Source organism: Chrysochloris asiatica, unplaced genomic scaffold, assembly GCF_000296735.1.
Source record: "Chrysochloris asiatica unplaced genomic scaffold, ChrAsi1.0 scaffold00067, whole genome shotgun sequence".
NCBI lineage: Eukaryota > Metazoa > Chordata > Mammalia > Afrosoricida > Chrysochloridae > Chrysochloris > Chrysochloris asiatica.
This window is the reverse complement of record NW_006408585.1, coordinates 8,002,495-8,019,904: the sequence shown is the minus strand read 5'-3', so window position 1 is coordinate 8,019,904 and position 17,410 is coordinate 8,002,495. Positions and strand designations below refer to the sequence as shown.

The window sequence follows — 17,410 nt, the reverse complement described above, 5'->3', positions numbered from 1 at the left end:
GAATGCTGAGATGGAAAAGAATTCTAGACTTTAAGCCAAGAATGTCACATTTTACTATTTAATTTGCCATTTGCCATAAAACCTTCGGTAAGTCATTTGGCCTCTTTGAGCCTCATAGCATCCATCAAGTAAACTGAAAAGCTCAAATGAGCGGGTGTTTAGCAAAATAAAAACTACACAAATGTAAGGGGTTAATGTTGTTGTTAGGTGCCATCAAGTCGGTACAGACCCATAGCGACCTTATGCACAGCAGAATGAAACATTGTCTGATCCTGGGCCAACTTCACTACTGTTGCCACGCTTGAGTCCATCGATGCTGCCACTTGGCCAATCCATCTTGTTGGGGGTCTTCCTCTTTTTCTCTGACCCTCCACCTTATCAAACATGATATCCTACCATTACCTGTTGTTGTTGTTGTTGTGTGCCGTGGAGTCAGTTTCGACTCATAGTGACCTTGTACAGGATTTCCAAGGCTGTAAATCTTTACGGGAACAGAAAGCCTCATCTTTCTCCCATGGAGCATCTGGTAGTTTCGAACTGCTGACGTTACGGTTCACAGCCCAATTCGTAACCACTATGCTACCAGAGCTTGTTCATATTTTTAGGAAAGTCATGGAGGAAAAAAGTCATCTCAGAGGCAGATGGTAGAGCAGTGAAAAGTCAGGGGCTCTGGGATCAGGCAGCTCAGGCTGGGATCGAGCCTCTGACACTAACTAGCTGTGTGCCCTGGAGAAAACCTCAGTTTATTACCTGGAAAGTGGAAATAAAATAATAAAACTGAAACCTCATAGGATTTGTGAAGATAAAATGCAATGATGCAAGTAGACTTTACCGTAAGTGTTCAGTAAACAGTATTGTTGTTATCCATAGGATTACTATCTATCTCGGTGTTCTATTTATTGATTGATTTTTCTAGGTATTTTATTGTGAAATCCTGGTACTGCTGGACTGAAAGGTCGGTTTGAATCACAAGGTTGGTGGTTCGAACTCACCAGCCTCTTCTCGGAAACATGTTGCTATGAGTCAGAACCGACTCCACAGCACTTTCCAACAACAACAACAGGTGTTTTACTAGATTACTGCTTAATTCTCATTTCATTTTAACTGAGTCAAAAAGAGTTCTGGTCAATTCATTTTTTTTAAAAACTGCAAGAAAGAGAAGCTGTGCAATGTAGTGTAAGGTGGACTTTAGACACCATTTCTTTAAACAGTCTTGTTTATTACAAATGATGGTAAGTCATAAATCCTTTCATGTTGATAAAATAAATATAAGGTTCTTTTTGCATGTGCACCACAGTTTTCACAACACATAATTAGTTCCAGTGGGGTCTTCATGAAGTATTCAGTCTGCTGTAATGTCTCCACAGAATATATAATCATATGGAGGAAACATGAAGTTCATATTCTTTATCCCGCTTCCAAAAAAACTTAAATCCTCTTTCGTTTCCAGAGCACATTATCCAGGATGCTACACTGACTTGTCCTAAACTTCATTCATAACTGCTCCTAAATCACTCCATGCCATCATTTGTAAGCAGGACCTTTACTGTGATGCTCTAACTCTGGGTTAGAATTAAACTCATTTGAGGAGCTTTATAAACTACTGATGCTTGGCCCGTTTGAGTAACAATGTCTAAGGGTGGAAGGCTCAGGCCATCTTTTTTGTTTTTAAGACTCCCCAGGTGATTCTACGTAAAGCCAGTGTGTAGAATAAGTGTTTTTGCAGATATGGGACTTAAAGTGAAGAAGAGATATTAAAAATGCTAAACAACAACAAAAACTCTTACTGTAGATTTGGTTTATATGAAAAAGTTTTTCCACTATTGTGAAAGGGGGAATAATTTACTTATCATTTTTGGGCATGTACACCCACTCACCCACCCACCTAGTTATTAGTTAATTTTCAAGGTGATGGGTTTGTTTTCTCTGACAAGGGCAAATCAATGGTACTAAAGTCTATCAAAGGTCACTGTGAATCACAGACCCTTAATGGTGGTCTTTAATGAATCTGCACAACTAGCTGTATGATGGCAATGAAAATGATTGTCTTCAATGGACACAAGATTCCATTTTGTATTATTTTCTGATTATAAATGCCCATGAGTCATTTACCTATTTTACTACTAGTGAGGTCAACTGAGGCACATCATTCACTGATCGATGCACGGATCCTCTCTCTTACACAAATAAAATAGAAAAAAAAGGCCACCTTTTATAGAGGCAACACAAACCAGCAGTTTAAAACTGTGTCCAAATAAACTTGTGACTATAGCAAACCAGTTGTTTGTCAAGCATGTATAGCAAAGAAACTGGGTGAGTCTAAACACGTAACAGGAGTGAAATGTTACAAGGAATTGCCATAGCAGCCTTTCCTATTAAGCATATTGCTATTCCACCTAGGAGAGAAGCCCTGGTGGCTCAGTGGCTAAGGCATCTGGATGCTAACCAAATGGTTGGTGGTTCAAACACAGGAGGCACTCTGCGGGAAAAAGATGTGATGGTCTGCTCTCAGAAAGATGACAGCTTTTGAAACCCTAAGGGATACTTCTGATGTGTCTTGTAGGGATGCTGAGTTGCCCTCCACTTGATGGCAGTGGGTTTGGTATTCCATCATTTTCTAAAATCGTGCCCCTTAATGGCCATACATTTATTGCCTGACTTTTAAATTTATTTGAGTCCATCAAGTCACTCCGAACAATTGTATTTCCAATAGACTAGATTACCACATAATTCAAATTAGACGATTGCATTTTGTATCATTGTCATCCAAACCAATAGGAGGAAAAGCAAAGCAGCCCTTACCAGGTTTATGTTTACTTTTTCTTTGCTTAACCACCCCCCCACCACCACCAATGCTCTCAGGGGCACTGAAAGATGAAAAGGCATCCTATTTTTTCTGTGATTAAAAAAAAAAAAAAGTACAAGGGAAAGATGGTCAGATTTTTAAAAAAACATCAGCAATTGATACCGAGTAATCTGGGTCCCTTGAGGGATGCTGCAAAACCCGGCAGGCTTAGTCAAACGTGCCTTCTTCAGAACCAAATATGTTAAATATCAGACACTTCATTTTACAAACACCCAAGTTTAACATGCATAATCCACTCTTGCAAATGATCTCTTTCTCTACCTCATCATTAATTGAGGGAGGTGAAGTACAGAATCTTAATGTAACAAAGGAGAGATGGATGTGTGAAATATGAGGCTGAATAAAAATGGCTGAAAAGCAATCTAAGCGAGGCTGGAGGGCGGCCACACCCAGTGCTAATATGGACTGTTAACAAAATAAATCTGTTTTACTAGCAGGCAACCGATACTGTTTTTTATTTCCCTCCAATTGTTCCAAACCAATACCCATTATTAATACATAGAAGTTAAAAGTTATCTCAGTAACAGACAAACACCCCGAAATATTTCCAAGTGGTCTATCCTAATATGTGGCTACGCCATCATATCTTCAAGACTTCGAAGAGCTACTCTGCATTTCCAGTCTCCTTTGTGTGGCCACAAATAAGAACCCTGAGATGGGTGTGTCCCTCATAACAGGGTGCACTAAAGTCTTCTCAGCTAATGGTTCTATCAACATATTCAAGCCTTCTGGCAGAAATAATTGCATGGGGATGCATTGTATTCAGCGGATGAGAAGAGATTAAACAAGTATTGAATAATCAACGGATCCCAAAACAGCTCCCCCAGGAAGGAGGCAGATGATGCATTATTTAAAATACTAGCAGTACAACAAGAAAACAAAGGGATAGGGGTGGGGGTGGGGGTAAAATTAAAAACAAAAAAGGAAAGAAAAAAAATAAACAAAACACCATCAATTTTGATTTTTGCAATAAGAGGTTTACTCCCCCACAATGGAGAGCTCTTTGGTATATAGCATGCAAAGGTCCCACAGGTGAAAGGATGCACAATGGACGAGTCCGGGTCCCGGTTTCCCGTGCGCCGCAGGCATGCAGTACTGAAATAAAGAGAATACCCTGGCTTTTCCAGTTGCTCCACACACAGTCCATCTTGGTGGAGTCGGCAGTGACCTGCATCTTGCGGGCTTTGGGAGCTCGCGGGTGCCTTCCTCGGGGGCGCTGAGCTTGAACTCAAGCGTTCCTGCCCGGGTTTGCAGCGCCTTAGCTCGCAGTCGCCGCGCGGCTGCAGACAGACTGAGGCTGCACCAGCCTGCGTGCCAGAGGGGCGGGCGCGTCGAAGGCACCGCAGTCTCCGCGGTAGCGAATCAGCGCAGCGCGGCTCCGCGCGGGCCTGGAGCCGCCTGCGCGCACAAGGAGGCGGGCGCGGCTCAACTGGAGAGCTTAGGCTAGGGGGTCTTGGGGGTCCTGACCTGGAAACCGGTTCTGACAGGGAATGCACAAATGTGTGGGAGGTTTGCGAGACGAGAAGGAGCACGGAGAGAGAAGAGTGGGGAGGAGAATCAGAGGACCTTGGGTTGTTCTTGTCTGGAAATGTACATATTCTAGAAATTTCTCAGAAACCCAAGAACCTGTTGGACGAAACATAGTCAATGGCAGTACAAATGTCAGGCGTTTGGCATTGTTGTTGTTGTTAAGTGCCGTCGAGTCGGTTCCGACCTATAGCGACCCTGTACAGGGTTTCCGAGGGTGTAAATCTTTACGGGAGCAGAAAGCCTCATCTTTCTCCCGTGGAGCGGCTGGTAGTTTCGAACTGCTGACCTTAAGGTTCGCAGCCCAAATCGTAACCACTACGCTACCAGAGCTCCTTAGGCGTTTGGCATAAGGCCCCCTAATTGTCCGCAGGGTTCATCCTCTTCCTTCCTTAATTCTTAAAATTCTGGGCACACTGAATTTTGATTGCCTGTATCTTACAAAGTATTGGCAGATAACACCCACCCGCAACCCCACTCACATGCCTATGGAATGCTGTTGCTGTTGTTAAGTGCCATCGCGTCGGGATTTCGGAGAAGTGGCTGGTGGGTTTGAACCACCAGACTTATGGTTAGCAGTCCAGTATTTATCATACAGCGCCACACTAGGACCGTTGAATAGTCTACGGTTACCCGAGACTTTGTTGGCAACCATCATTGGAGAGGAATCCTACCGCTCAGACCCAAAAGGCTTGTGTATCTGCCCCTCTTCTGCTCTTTTTGCCGATTGAATGAATAAATGCGTATCAGAATGTGGGGACAGCAGACCCCAGCTCAAAGCCCTTTGACTCTGGCATACTGAGTTGTTTGTTGGTCAATGCAGAGAGGCACTCCAAGGGTGCTCAGCCATGGGGACATGAAACCAAGTTAAGCAAAGCAGAGAACATTCACCCTCAATCACACAATCTTTGATATTAAGGGTTGGGAAATGGGCAATGTGTATAATGTTGTTGTTAGGTGCCATTGAGAAGTTGCGACTCATACTCTGTGCACAACAGAATGAAACACTGCCCAATCCTGTGCCATCCTCACACCTGTTGCTATGCTTGAGCCTATTGCTACTGCCACTGTGCTAATGCCATCTCGTTGAAGGCCTTCCTCTTTTTTGCTGCCCCTCTACTCTATCAAGCATATAGTGTACTCGTATTTTGGGTGCCTTTCAACCTGAGGGAGGGAAGAACAAGGTCATCATTTCTCAAACTGAAAGAACCGACGAAAAATTTCAAGCCTCGACTTTCAGTATTGAAGGAGTCTATGCAATCTTTGGAGTCCTGGTGTGGTGCTGTGGGCTAATGCGTCAGACTGAAAAGTCGTTTGAACTGCAAGGTTGGTGGTTCAAGCTCACCAGCTGCTCCTTGGAAACCCTATACAGGGTCACTATGGGTTGGAATCAACTCAACGGCATTTAACAACAACAACATGTACTCCTTATGTGGTGCTGTAGGCACAACACTGGACTGTGAAACACAAGGTCAATAATTCAAACACACCAGCTGCTCGTTGGAAACCCTATACAGGGTTGCTAGGAGTTAGAACTGACTCAACGGCACTTAACAATAACAGCACGGGCAAAATACTGAATGATGCAGAAAGCATCAAAAGAAGATTGAAGGAATACAGAGTCGCTGTACCAAAAAGAAATGGTTGATGTTAAACCATTTCAAGAGGTAGCATGTGATCAAGAGCAAATGTGGCTGAAGGAAGAAGTCCAAGGTGCACTGAAGGCATAGGTGAAAAACAAGGCTCCAGGAATTGATGGAATACAAACTGAAATCTTCCAACAAACTGATGCAGCACTGGAGGCATATATGTTGTTGTTGTTGTTAAGTAAGTCCCTTCAAGTTGGTTCCAACCCATAGCGACCCTCTATAGGGTTTCCAAGGAGCAGCTGGTGAGCTTGAACCGCTGACCTTGTGGTTCAAACCAACTTTGCAGTCCAGCGCATTAACCCACAGCGTCATACCAGGACTCCTATATATATAATATATATGTTGTTGTTGTTGTTAAGTGCCGTCGAGTTGATTCCAACTCATGGTAACCCTACATAGGGTTTCCAAGAAGCAGCTGGTGAGCTTGAACCAGCGACCTTGCAGTTCAAATGAGCTCTGGTACGGCAGTGGTTATGAATCAGGCAGTGAACTGCAAGGTCAGCAGTTCAAAACTACCATCTGTTCCGCAGGAGAAAGATGAGGCTTTCTGCTCCCGTAAAGATTTACAGCCTCGGAAACCCTGTACAGGGTCACTATGAGTTGGAACTGACTCCATGGCATATAACAACAATAGCAAGACCTTGAGAGAATGGACAAGGGGAGTACGTAGCTCTTGAAGAGGAAGTGGTAGAAATAGTGCAGAGAAAGAACAGGAATGGGATCATTGTCTGAAAAAGAGTCTTGCTGGAGGGAAGGTCCCTTGAGGGACACAAGAGATAGTAAGCATAAGGACAGAGGATGCCTCAGGGACAATATGGAAGGAAGAGTTACTAGGCACTGGAAGAAACACTTCCCACTTCATTTTGTTGTGGAATGGCTTTACCCATTATACAGGATTTCTTTCTCTCAAGGAGAAGTCTAACCTTCTTCAGAATTCTTCCACAGTCTCCAGAGGCGTTTTTTCTCAGCCCTCAATCTGCACACAATCCTACACAAGCAAGGACTTGAGAACCGTAATCTTAAAGTTATGTTGATAGACCCAATTTGATTTTTATTTTATAAAGCATATATACTTTTTTAAAGAGTCTGGTGGCACAGTGGATTAAGTGCTGGACTGCTAACAGTAAGGTTGTTGTTGTTAAGTTCTGTCAAGTCCGTTCTGACTCATAGATATCCTGTATAGAGTTTCCGAGGAGTGGCTGGTGGGTTTGAAACTTGTGGTTCTCAGTCCATTGCTGATCTTGTAGGATCACAGGAATCTAGATGGTTCAAACCCACCAGCTGCTCAATGGGAGTGGAAGAAAGATGCTACCATAAAGGCTTACCTCAGAAACCATAGAGAGCAGTCCTACTCTGTCTTCTAGGTCCTTTATGAGTTGGAATTGACTTGGTGGCAGTGGATTTAGATACATGCTTTAAAGGACCATCTTTGGGATCATGCATATTCTTTTCAGGATATGAGCTTCTAGAGAAACTGACTGAGCTTCTCTATGTATCTGTGCAACACATCTGAACTTATTTTTGCAGAAGCTTATTCAGTATGACTCCAGAAGGATGATTTGGCACTTCTGGGTGACAAGAGGAGGGTGTCAGCAGGCCCCACAGGACTGATGGGAAAAATACTGAAAACATTATTATAAAGCACTTTTTCAAACTGATCTCTGGAGACATCCATGACTTTACTGTATTTGCATTCCTTACACACACACACAATATTTTTTTTCATTATCTTGGTCATGTTTGAGAATTTAGCCAGCAAAATACTAAATATACTGATACAGGATGAGAATCTTATCAGCGAGAGTTCTCGCTGCATGATATTGGACTAGACAGCAAACAACTGGACAAGACTCAGGTGAGCTGTTGGTGCCCTGACCCTTTTAGCGGGGAATTCTTAGAGCATTGGCCACTAGGAGGCACTGTCAGCTCAATGATAGCCCAGGTCGTCGGCTCAAAGTCTGGAAGGGGATAGTAAATAAATATGGTTACTGAACATTCAATATCCGTCACATTGCCAAAGCCATTGTGAATTGCAAGCTGAAAGCAGTACATCTCTAACAATGAAGAGCAGACAGAACAAGTTCTCCCACAAGTGGAGGGGTAGATTGTGTCCAACTTCTTGGACTATGTTTTATTGATCACAAAATGGACCTTGCATGGGGTCGCTATGAGTCAGTTCTGACTCGATGGCACCTGACAACAACAACTACATGCCAGGAGAGGAAGTGATTTCTTCATTTCCCAGGATGAGAAAATGCATTAGGCAGGCTGCTCAAACGAAAAGCAAAGCAGTTAAGTTTTGTAGTCTCATTTCAGATCAGGATGAATGTTGAAGATTGTGATGCTCAGAGTGGCTGTATCATGTCTTTGTCCTGTACCACCAGGATTTTACTGATGAGAACTAGTTAAGCCTAGAAAGATACATTTAATCAACAAATATTTATTAAACACCTACTGTGTGCTGGGCACTGTTCTAGACAAAGTTCCAGTCTTCAAGAAGTTTGTGTGTCTTAGCTGTCTAGTGCTGCTATAGCAGATATACAAGCAGGTGTCTTACAAACATTTATTTTCTCATAGTTTAGAAGGCTAAAAGTCCTAAATCAGGGTCCAGACTCAAGGTGAAGGCTTGATTTCTCTCTGGGCTTGGGGGGGTGGGGGACAGGCTGGGAGAGGTCACATGGTGTGGTATCTATTTCCTTCGTTTTTGTTTGCTTCTCAATGGCTAATCTGCTGTTTTTGTAGTCCAAAGGTGATTGCCTTAAAACACATTCTACACTGATGGTGGTGGTGGTAATGTGCCGTGGAGTCGGTTCCGACTCATAGCGACCCCTGTACAGGGTTTCCGAGGCTGTAAATCTTTATGGGAGCAGAAAGCCTCATCTTTCTCCCACGGAACAGCTGGTAGTCTCGAACTGCTGACCTTGAGGTTCACAGCCCGATTCGTAACTACTACACTACCAGAGCTCCTTTTTATGGCCTCTTAATGTAATAAAGAAAACTCATTCTCAAAGGGATTATAACCTTAGGTTTACCCACTGCCAAAGTCCTTCAAAGGAGTTCTGGTAGCCTATGGTTACTAGTCAAATCCGGCTGCTAACCTCAAGGTCAGCAATTCAAAACTACCACAGTCTCAGAAATCCTATGCTATGAGTCTGAACAGACTCTACAGCACACCACCACCATAGTGTCTTTGACAACTTCAATGTTTTCTCATTTATCATGATGTTATTTACTGGTCCAGTGGTGAGGAATTTTGTTTTCATTATTAACAATGAGGTGCAACCCATACTAACAGCTGTGGTCTTTGATCTTCATCAGTAAGTGTTTTAAGTCCTCTCTATTTTCAGCAAGCAAGGTTGTACCATCTATATATCACAGGTTGTTAATGAGTCTTCCTCCAATCCTGATGCCACGCTCTTCTTCATATAATCCAGCGTCTTGGATTGTTTGCTCAGATACAGATTGAATAAGTATGCTGAAGGAATACAACCCTAGCATACACCTTTCCTGATTTTATACCATTCAGTGTCCCCTTGTTCTGTTGGATCAACTGCCTCTTGGTCTATGTACAGGTTCCTCATGAGCACAATCAAGTGTTCCAGAATACTAGTTCACTGAAATGTTGTCCATAGCTTGTCATGATCCACACAAGTGAAAGCATTTGCGTAGTCAATAAAGCACAGGTAAGCATCCCTCTGCTATTCTCTGCTTTCAACCAAGATCCATCTGACATCAGCAATGATATCCTTTATTCCATGTCCTTGTCTGACTCTGGCTTGAACCTTAGGCAGTTCTGTCAATGTACTGTTGCAACCATTTAAAAATTATCTTTAGCAAAATTTTACTTGCATGTGGTATTAATGATTGTGTCCTATGATTTCTATATTCGATTGGGTCACGTCTCCTTGGAATGGATACAAAGATGGATCTCTTCCATTCAGTTGACTAGATAACTGTTTTCCAAATTTCTTGGCATAGATAAGTGAGTGACTTCACTGCTGTATCAGTTTGTTGAAAGATTTCAATTTGTATTCCATCAATTCCCAGAGCCTTGTTCTTTAACAATGTCTTCAGTGCTCCTCAGATTTCTTCCTTCAGTATCATTGGCTCTTGATCATATGCTATCTCTCGAAGAGGTTGAACACTGACCATTTCTTTTTGGTACAGTGATTGTATTCCTTCCATCTTCTTTTGATGCCTTCTGCATTGTTCAATATTTTACCCATAGAATCCTTAAGTACTGCAAGCTGAGGTTTAAATTTTTCCCTCGGTCCTTTCAGCTTCTCTGAGAAATGCTGTGTTCTTCCCTTTTGGTTTTCTAACTCCAGATCTTTGTACATTTCGTTATAATATTTAATTTTGTCTCCCTAAGCTGCCCTTTAAAATCTTCTGTTCAGCTTTTTTGCCTCCTCATTTCTTCTGTTTGCTTTAGCATTTCTATACTTGAGAGCAAGTTTCAGAGTCTCTTCTGACATCCATTTTGGTCTCTTCTGTCTTCCTTGTCTTCTTAATGACCTCTTGCTTTTTTCCTGTATGATGTGTTTGATGTCATCCCATAACTCTTATGATTTTAGATCTTTAGTGTCTAATGAATCAAATCTATTCTTGAGATGATTCAAGTGGGATATGTCCAAGGTCATAGTTTGGTTCTCGGGGAATGGTTTTAATTTTATTCAATTTCAGCCTGAACTTGCATGTGAGCAATTGGTGGTCTGTTCCACAGTCTGCCCCTGACGACCTTGTTTTGGCTGATGATATATATGAAGCTTTTCCGCTGTCTTCACAGATGTAGTCAGTTTGATTTCTGTGTATTTTATCTAGTGAGGTCCAACTGTATAGTCATCTTATATGTTGTTTAAAAACAGATATTTGCAATGAAGAAGCCATTGGTCTTGCAAAATTCTATCATGTGTTCTCCAGCATGGTTTCTGTCACCTAGACCATATTTTACAACTAATGATCTTTTCTTTTTATTTCCAATTGCTAGTAATTGTCAATACATCTTGATTGCATGTTTGATCAATTTCAGACTGAAGAAGTGGGTAGAATTCTTCAATTTCATCATCACTGGTTTTAGTAATTGGTGCATACTTTCGAATTTATATGGCATTAACTGGTCTTCCTTGTAGGCGTATGGATATTATCCTATCATAGAGTTATACTTCAAGATAGATCTTGAAATGTTCATTTTGATGATGAATGCAATACCATTTCTCCTCAATTTGTCATTCCAACCACAGTAAATAAAACATGTAATTGTCCAATTGAAAATGGCCAATACCAATCCATTTCAGCTTACTAATGCTGTAATATCAATATTTACACATTCCATTTCATTTTTGACAACTTCCAATTTTCCTATATTCATACTTCGTACATTCCATATTCTGATTATTAATGGATGTCTATAGCTATTTCTCTCATTTTGAGTTTTGCCCATCAGCAATCGAAGTCCTGAAAGCTTAACTCCATTTGTGTCATCACGGTCAACTCCACCTTGAGGAGGCAGACCTTCCCCAGTTGTATTTTAAGTGCTTTCCATCTTGAGGGCCTTCTGACACCTGACAATATTCTGATGCTATTCATCATGTTTCAGTATTCAATATTCTGGTGCTATCTGACAGTGTTCCACTGCTATTCATAAGATTTTCAGTGGCTAAATATTCAGAAGTAATTTTCTCTCCTTATTCTGAGCCTGGAGTCTGTCTTAGTCTGGAAGCTTCATTGAAACCTTTCCACCATGGGTGACCCTGCTGTCCAGAAAGACTGACAAAGACATTTTCAAACACACAAGAAATGAGTTTACTAAGTACTGACCTATGTGGAAAATGCTACTAAAGATCTACTTTAGGCAGAAGAAGAAATGAACCTAAAAGGAAAAATTAAGAATGGTGACCATGAAAGCTGGTAAAAATGAGGAAGAATGTTCTTGGTTAATATAGTAGTAATAATAGTGATAATTTGAGGTTATAAAGCAAAGGCGTGAACAGCCTAGGAAACTCTATCCAGAATTGGAATCAACTCCATGGCGCACAACCACCACCACCACCACCGCTCCCTACTACTTGTCGTTCTATTTTTGTCTGTTTTAGGTTCACCTTTTCTTTATTCCCTCAAATGAAATGGAATGCATAAGCATTGATATCTTAGCATTAGTGATAGAGATATTAACCTCAGATTTTGAAAAGTCAGATTTCTGTGTTAAATATTTAAGGGTCACCAGGTTAATGTGCCAGACTGCAGAGCCATTTGAGGTGCGAGGTTGGTGGTTCAAACATACCAGCAGCTCCTTGGAAGCCCTATACAGGGTCACTATAGTCGGAATCGACTCAACGGCACTCAACAACAACAAGTAAAAGAAACACTATACAGGGTCACTATGACTCGACAGCACTTAACAACAACAACTAAAAGAAAAGAACCACAATATATACCTTCCCAATGAATAACATATAGATTAAAAAGGGAACAAATGAACTCTATCAAAGTCAGAAATGGGAAACGTAAAACTCAAAGAATTTTGTTAGTATTTCTCTTAGTGCACGTATGAGAACAGTAACTTCTCCCAACTTTTACATGTCTTACAACAAACATTCTTATCTCACTTTCATTTTTTAATGAATATTTCACTGGGTAAAAAGGCTCTAAATTGTGAGTTTGTTTGTTTTTTCTTTTCTTTCATTACTTAAAAATTTTCATTCTATTGTCTTATGATCTTTAGAATCAAAGATTTGTTGAAAAGTTAACATTAAGTCAACTTGTTTCTTTTATGGTAATGTGGCCTAAATTTTTAGTTGTTGTTAGACTATACTCTTTAATGCTGATTTTCTGAAGTTTGATTCTGATAATGTTAGGTTTCTTTTAGAGTCTGTTGAGCCTCTTGAATCTCCGTGTTGATACCTTTTATACATTTTTTTGGGAAAAATCTCAATCATTGTATCTTCAAACATTCTGTCTGCCCGATTTTCACTTTACTTTCCTTCTATGCCAACACTCGTGAGTCAGTTTGTTATACTGTGGTGGCTTATGTGTTGCTATGATGCTGAAAGCTACGTCACTGATATTTCAAATACCAGCACTGTCAGGTTTCAGCAGAGCTTTCAGTTTAAGACAGACTAGGAAGAAGGAGAGACCGACTACTTTTGAATGGTTAGTGAGTGAAAACCTTATGGAGAGCAACAGAACACTGTCAGATAGAGCACCAGAAGACGAACACATCAACAGCAGCAAATCATTATCAGATAGAACGCAGGAAGAAGAGCTCCTCAAGTTGGAAGGCACTCAAAATATCACTGGGGAAGAGTTACCTTCTTAAATAGAGTCGACCATCATGACATGAATGGAGTAATGCTTTCAGGACCTTCATTTGCTGATGGGGCACAACTCAAAATGAGGAGAAATAGCTGCAAAAACCCATTAGTAATCACAACATGGAATGTATAAAATATGAATCTAGGAAAATTGGAAGTTATCAAAATTAAATGGAATGCATAAAGATTGATATCCCATAAATTAGTGAGCTGAGATGAAACAGTATTGGCCATTTAAAACCCCAAAATTGTATGGTTTACTGTGCCAGGAATGAAAAATTGAAGAGGAAAGACATCACATTCATTGTCAAAAAGAACATTTCAAAAGATCTATCTTGAAGTACAGTGTTCTGTGTGATAGGACACTATCCATACACCTACAAGGAAGACAAGTTTATACCACTATTATTCAAATTTATGCGCCAACCACTAAAGTCAGTTACGATGAAACTGAAGAATTCTACCAACTTCTTCAGTCTGAAATTAACCAAACATGTAGTCAAAATACATTGATAATTACCTGTGGTTGAAAAAGTTGGAAATAAAGAGGAAGGACCAGTAGATGGAAACTATGGCCTTAGTAATAGAAGTGATACTGGAGATTACACAATGCAATTTTGCAAGACCAACGACTATTCATTGCAAATGGATTTTTAAACAAAATAAAATGTGACTATACATATGAACCTCACTAAATGGCATAAACAGGAATCAAATTTACTACATCTGAGGACAAGACTACAATATCAGCCAAAATCAGGCCAGGGGAAGACTGCTCATATGCAAGTTCAGGCTGGATGTGAGGACAGTTAAAACAAGTCCACATGAGTCCAAATATGATATTGAACATATCCCACCTGAATTTAGAGACTATCTCAAGGGCAGATTTGATGCATTAGACTCTAATGACCGAAGACCAAAAGAGTTATGGGATAACATCAAGAACATTATACAGGAAGAAAGCAAAAGGTCCTCAAAAAGAAAGAAAGAAAAGACCAAAATGGGTGTCAGAAGATATTCTGAAACTTACTTTCCAGTATAGAGATGCTAAAGCAAATAGAAGAAAAGAGGAAGTCAAAGAACTAAAAAAAAAAAAAAAAAATTTCAAAGGGCAATTAAAAAAGACAAAGTCAAGTATTGTAATGAAATGTACAAAGACCTGGAGTTAGAAAACAAAGGGAAGAACACACTTGGAATTTCTCAGCATGAAAGAACTAGAAAAAAATTTCAAGCCTCGAGTTGCAATACTGAAAGATTTTATGGGAAAAATATTGAATGATGTAGAAAGCATCAAAAGAAACCAGAAGTACACAGAGTTATTGTACAAAAAAAAAAAAAAAAAAAGCTTGATGTTCCACCATTTCAAGAGGTAGCATATGATCAAAAGCCAATAATGGTACAGGAGGAAGGAGTCCAAGCTGCAGTGAAGGTACTAGTGAAAAACAAGGTTCCAAGAATTGACAGAAACAAATTAATTTTTTTTTTTAACAAATTGATGCAGCACTCACTTACCTATGGCAAGAAATTTGAAGACCAATCTGGCCAACTGATTAGAAGAGATCTATATCTGTGCCCATTCCAAAGAGAGGTGACCCACCAAAATGTAGAAATCATTGACTAATGTCATTGTTATCACATGCAAGTAAAATTTTGCTGAAGATAATTCAAAAATGGCTGCAACAGTACATGGACAAGGAACTGCCATCAATTCAAGCCAATTTCAGAAGAGGATGTAGAATTAAGGATACGATTGCTGATGTCAGATGTATTGTGACTGAAAGCAGAGAATATCATAAAGATGTTTACTTGTGTTTTATTGACTATGCAAAGGGTTTTGACTGTGTGGATCATGACAAACTATGGATAACATTGTGAAGAATGGGAATTTCAGAACACTGAATTGTGATCATGAGGAACCTGTACATAGACCAAGAGGCAGTTGTTAGAACAGAATAAGGGTATAATGAATGATTTAAAATCAGGAAAGGTTTACACCAGGGTTATATCCTTTCACCATACTTGTTCTTTCTGTTTGCTGAGCAAATAATGCAAGAAGCTGGATCATATTAAGAAGAACATGGCATTAGGATTGGAGTGCCACACCAGAAGTTCACATTAACCATTAGTTACATGCTAATCAGAACCACAAGGGGATACTTCTTTACATCCAATAAAAAAACAAAATCAAATCCATTGTGATGGAGCCATAATGGTGGACTGCTTAGATGCACTTACTTGTACTGTGGTTGTTGTTGTTTTTAGCTTCTTGTGCATTGTTGATTATTTACAACCATCCCTCACTCTAATTGTATATGGATCAATACCTGTTGCCATAGAATCAATTCTGACTCATAGCTACATTACAGGGCAAAGCAGAATTGTCCCTTAGGGCTTCTGAGGCTGTAAATCTTTACAGAAACGGACTACCACAGATTCTTCACAAAGAGCAGCTGGTGGGTTAGAACTGCCAACTTTCAGCTAGTGGAGGCTTAATCACTGCACTGCCAGAGCACCACTCACATCCACTACAATGCCTATAGTCAAAAAGACAGACAACAAATGAAGACGTGGAGGGACCGGAACCCTCATTCACTATTCGTGAATGTGGAAACAACTCAAGTATCCATCAATGATGACTGGGAAAACAAAGTGTGGTATAAAAATTGTTGTTGTTGTTAAGTACCGTGGAGTCGGTTCTGACTCATAGTGACCCTGTACAGGCTGTAAATCTTTATGGGAGCAGAAAGCCTCATCTTTCTCCCACGGAACAGCTGGTAGTTTTGAACTGCTGACCTTGAAGTTAGCAGCCCGATTTGTAACCACTGCGCTACCAGAGTTCCTTGTGGTATAGCAATACAAGAGAATATTATGCAGCCATAAAAAATGATTGGCACACTGATAATCTGTTATAGTATGTATGTGAAAATACTACAAAGTCAAACACAAACAGTCACATTCTGTATGGTTCCATGCGTATGCATACACAGACATTTGGGCTGACAGTTCTTTTCTTTCAGCACTTGAAAAACGCTGTGCAACTTCCTTCTGGCCTTCTTAGTTACTGACAAGAAAATTGCCATCACTAGAATTCATGATTCCTTATAAATAAAGTCATTTCTCTCTGGAGGCTTTGAAAATGAGTTCTTTTGTTTAGTTTTCAAAAATTTAATTATGATATGTCTTGGCATAGATTTTTTTTTTTTTAGTATCCTGTGAGTACATACAATAGGACTCATTTAGCTTCTCAAAACTGTAGACTTATATCTTTTGCCTAATTTAGGAATTTTTTTAGCCATTATTTCTTCAGAGTCCTGGTGTGGAGCTGTGGGTTAATGTCCTGGCCACATGGTCAGTATGAACTCGCTGTACAAACTCACCAGCTGCTCCTCAAAAACTCTATACAGGTTTTACACTTAACAACATTTCTTCAAACATTCTTTCCATCTCTTCTCTTTCTCGGACTTTGATTATACAAATGTTGTTTTTATGTTTTGTTGTTGTTGCTGTTGTCCCACATCTATTTATTCATCTATCTGTCTATCTATCCTCTACTGTCATTGAGTCGATTTTGACTCATATTGACCCTATATAGGGTTTCTAAGACTGTAAATCTTTACAGGAGTGGACAGCATCATCTTTCTCCCATAGAGTTATGGGTGAGTTTGAATTGTTGAGCTTGCAGTTAGCCTCCAATGCCTTACCCACAGCACCACCAGTCTCCACATTTCTATTCCATAGCGTTGGTTCCAACTCAGCAACCCTGCACAGAGTTGCCAAAAGTAGCTGGTGGATTTGAACTGCTGTTCTGTGGTTACCAGTCCAGTGCTTATCCTATAGTGCCACATCAGGGCTCAGGCTCCATATGTGTGTGTGTGTATAGGATCAGCACTATACTATGAACCACAAGGTTGGCAGTTCAAACCTATCACCTGCTCCTCGGAAACCCTGTATCAGGGTTTCTGAGGCTGTAAATCTTTATGGGAACAGACTGCCTCATCTTTCTCCCATGCAACCACTGGTAGTTTTTGAACTGCCGACCTTGAGGTTAGCAGCCTGAT

The 17,410-nt window shown here is 40.4% G+C and overlaps 1 protein-coding gene across 2 annotated transcripts in view; it reads right to left on the bottom strand.

The window, feature by feature from the left end:
* The window catches only part of RTN1 (reticulon 1), a 317,230-nt gene that overhangs the window by 33,001 nt on the left and 266,819 nt on the right, over positions 1-17,410 (bottom strand). The window contains exon 1 of one of the 2 annotated variants that reach the window (XM_006864593.1): positions 3,980-4,345. The exons of the other annotated variant lie outside the window; for it this stretch is intronic. Within the exon in view, the coding sequence (XP_006864655.1) occupies positions 3,980-4,040 (61 nt within the window). The 5' untranslated portion in view covers positions 4,041-4,345. Of the gene's footprint in view, positions 1-3,979; positions 4,346-17,410 lie in introns of those variants that run through there. 2 annotated transcript variants of the gene reach the window in all.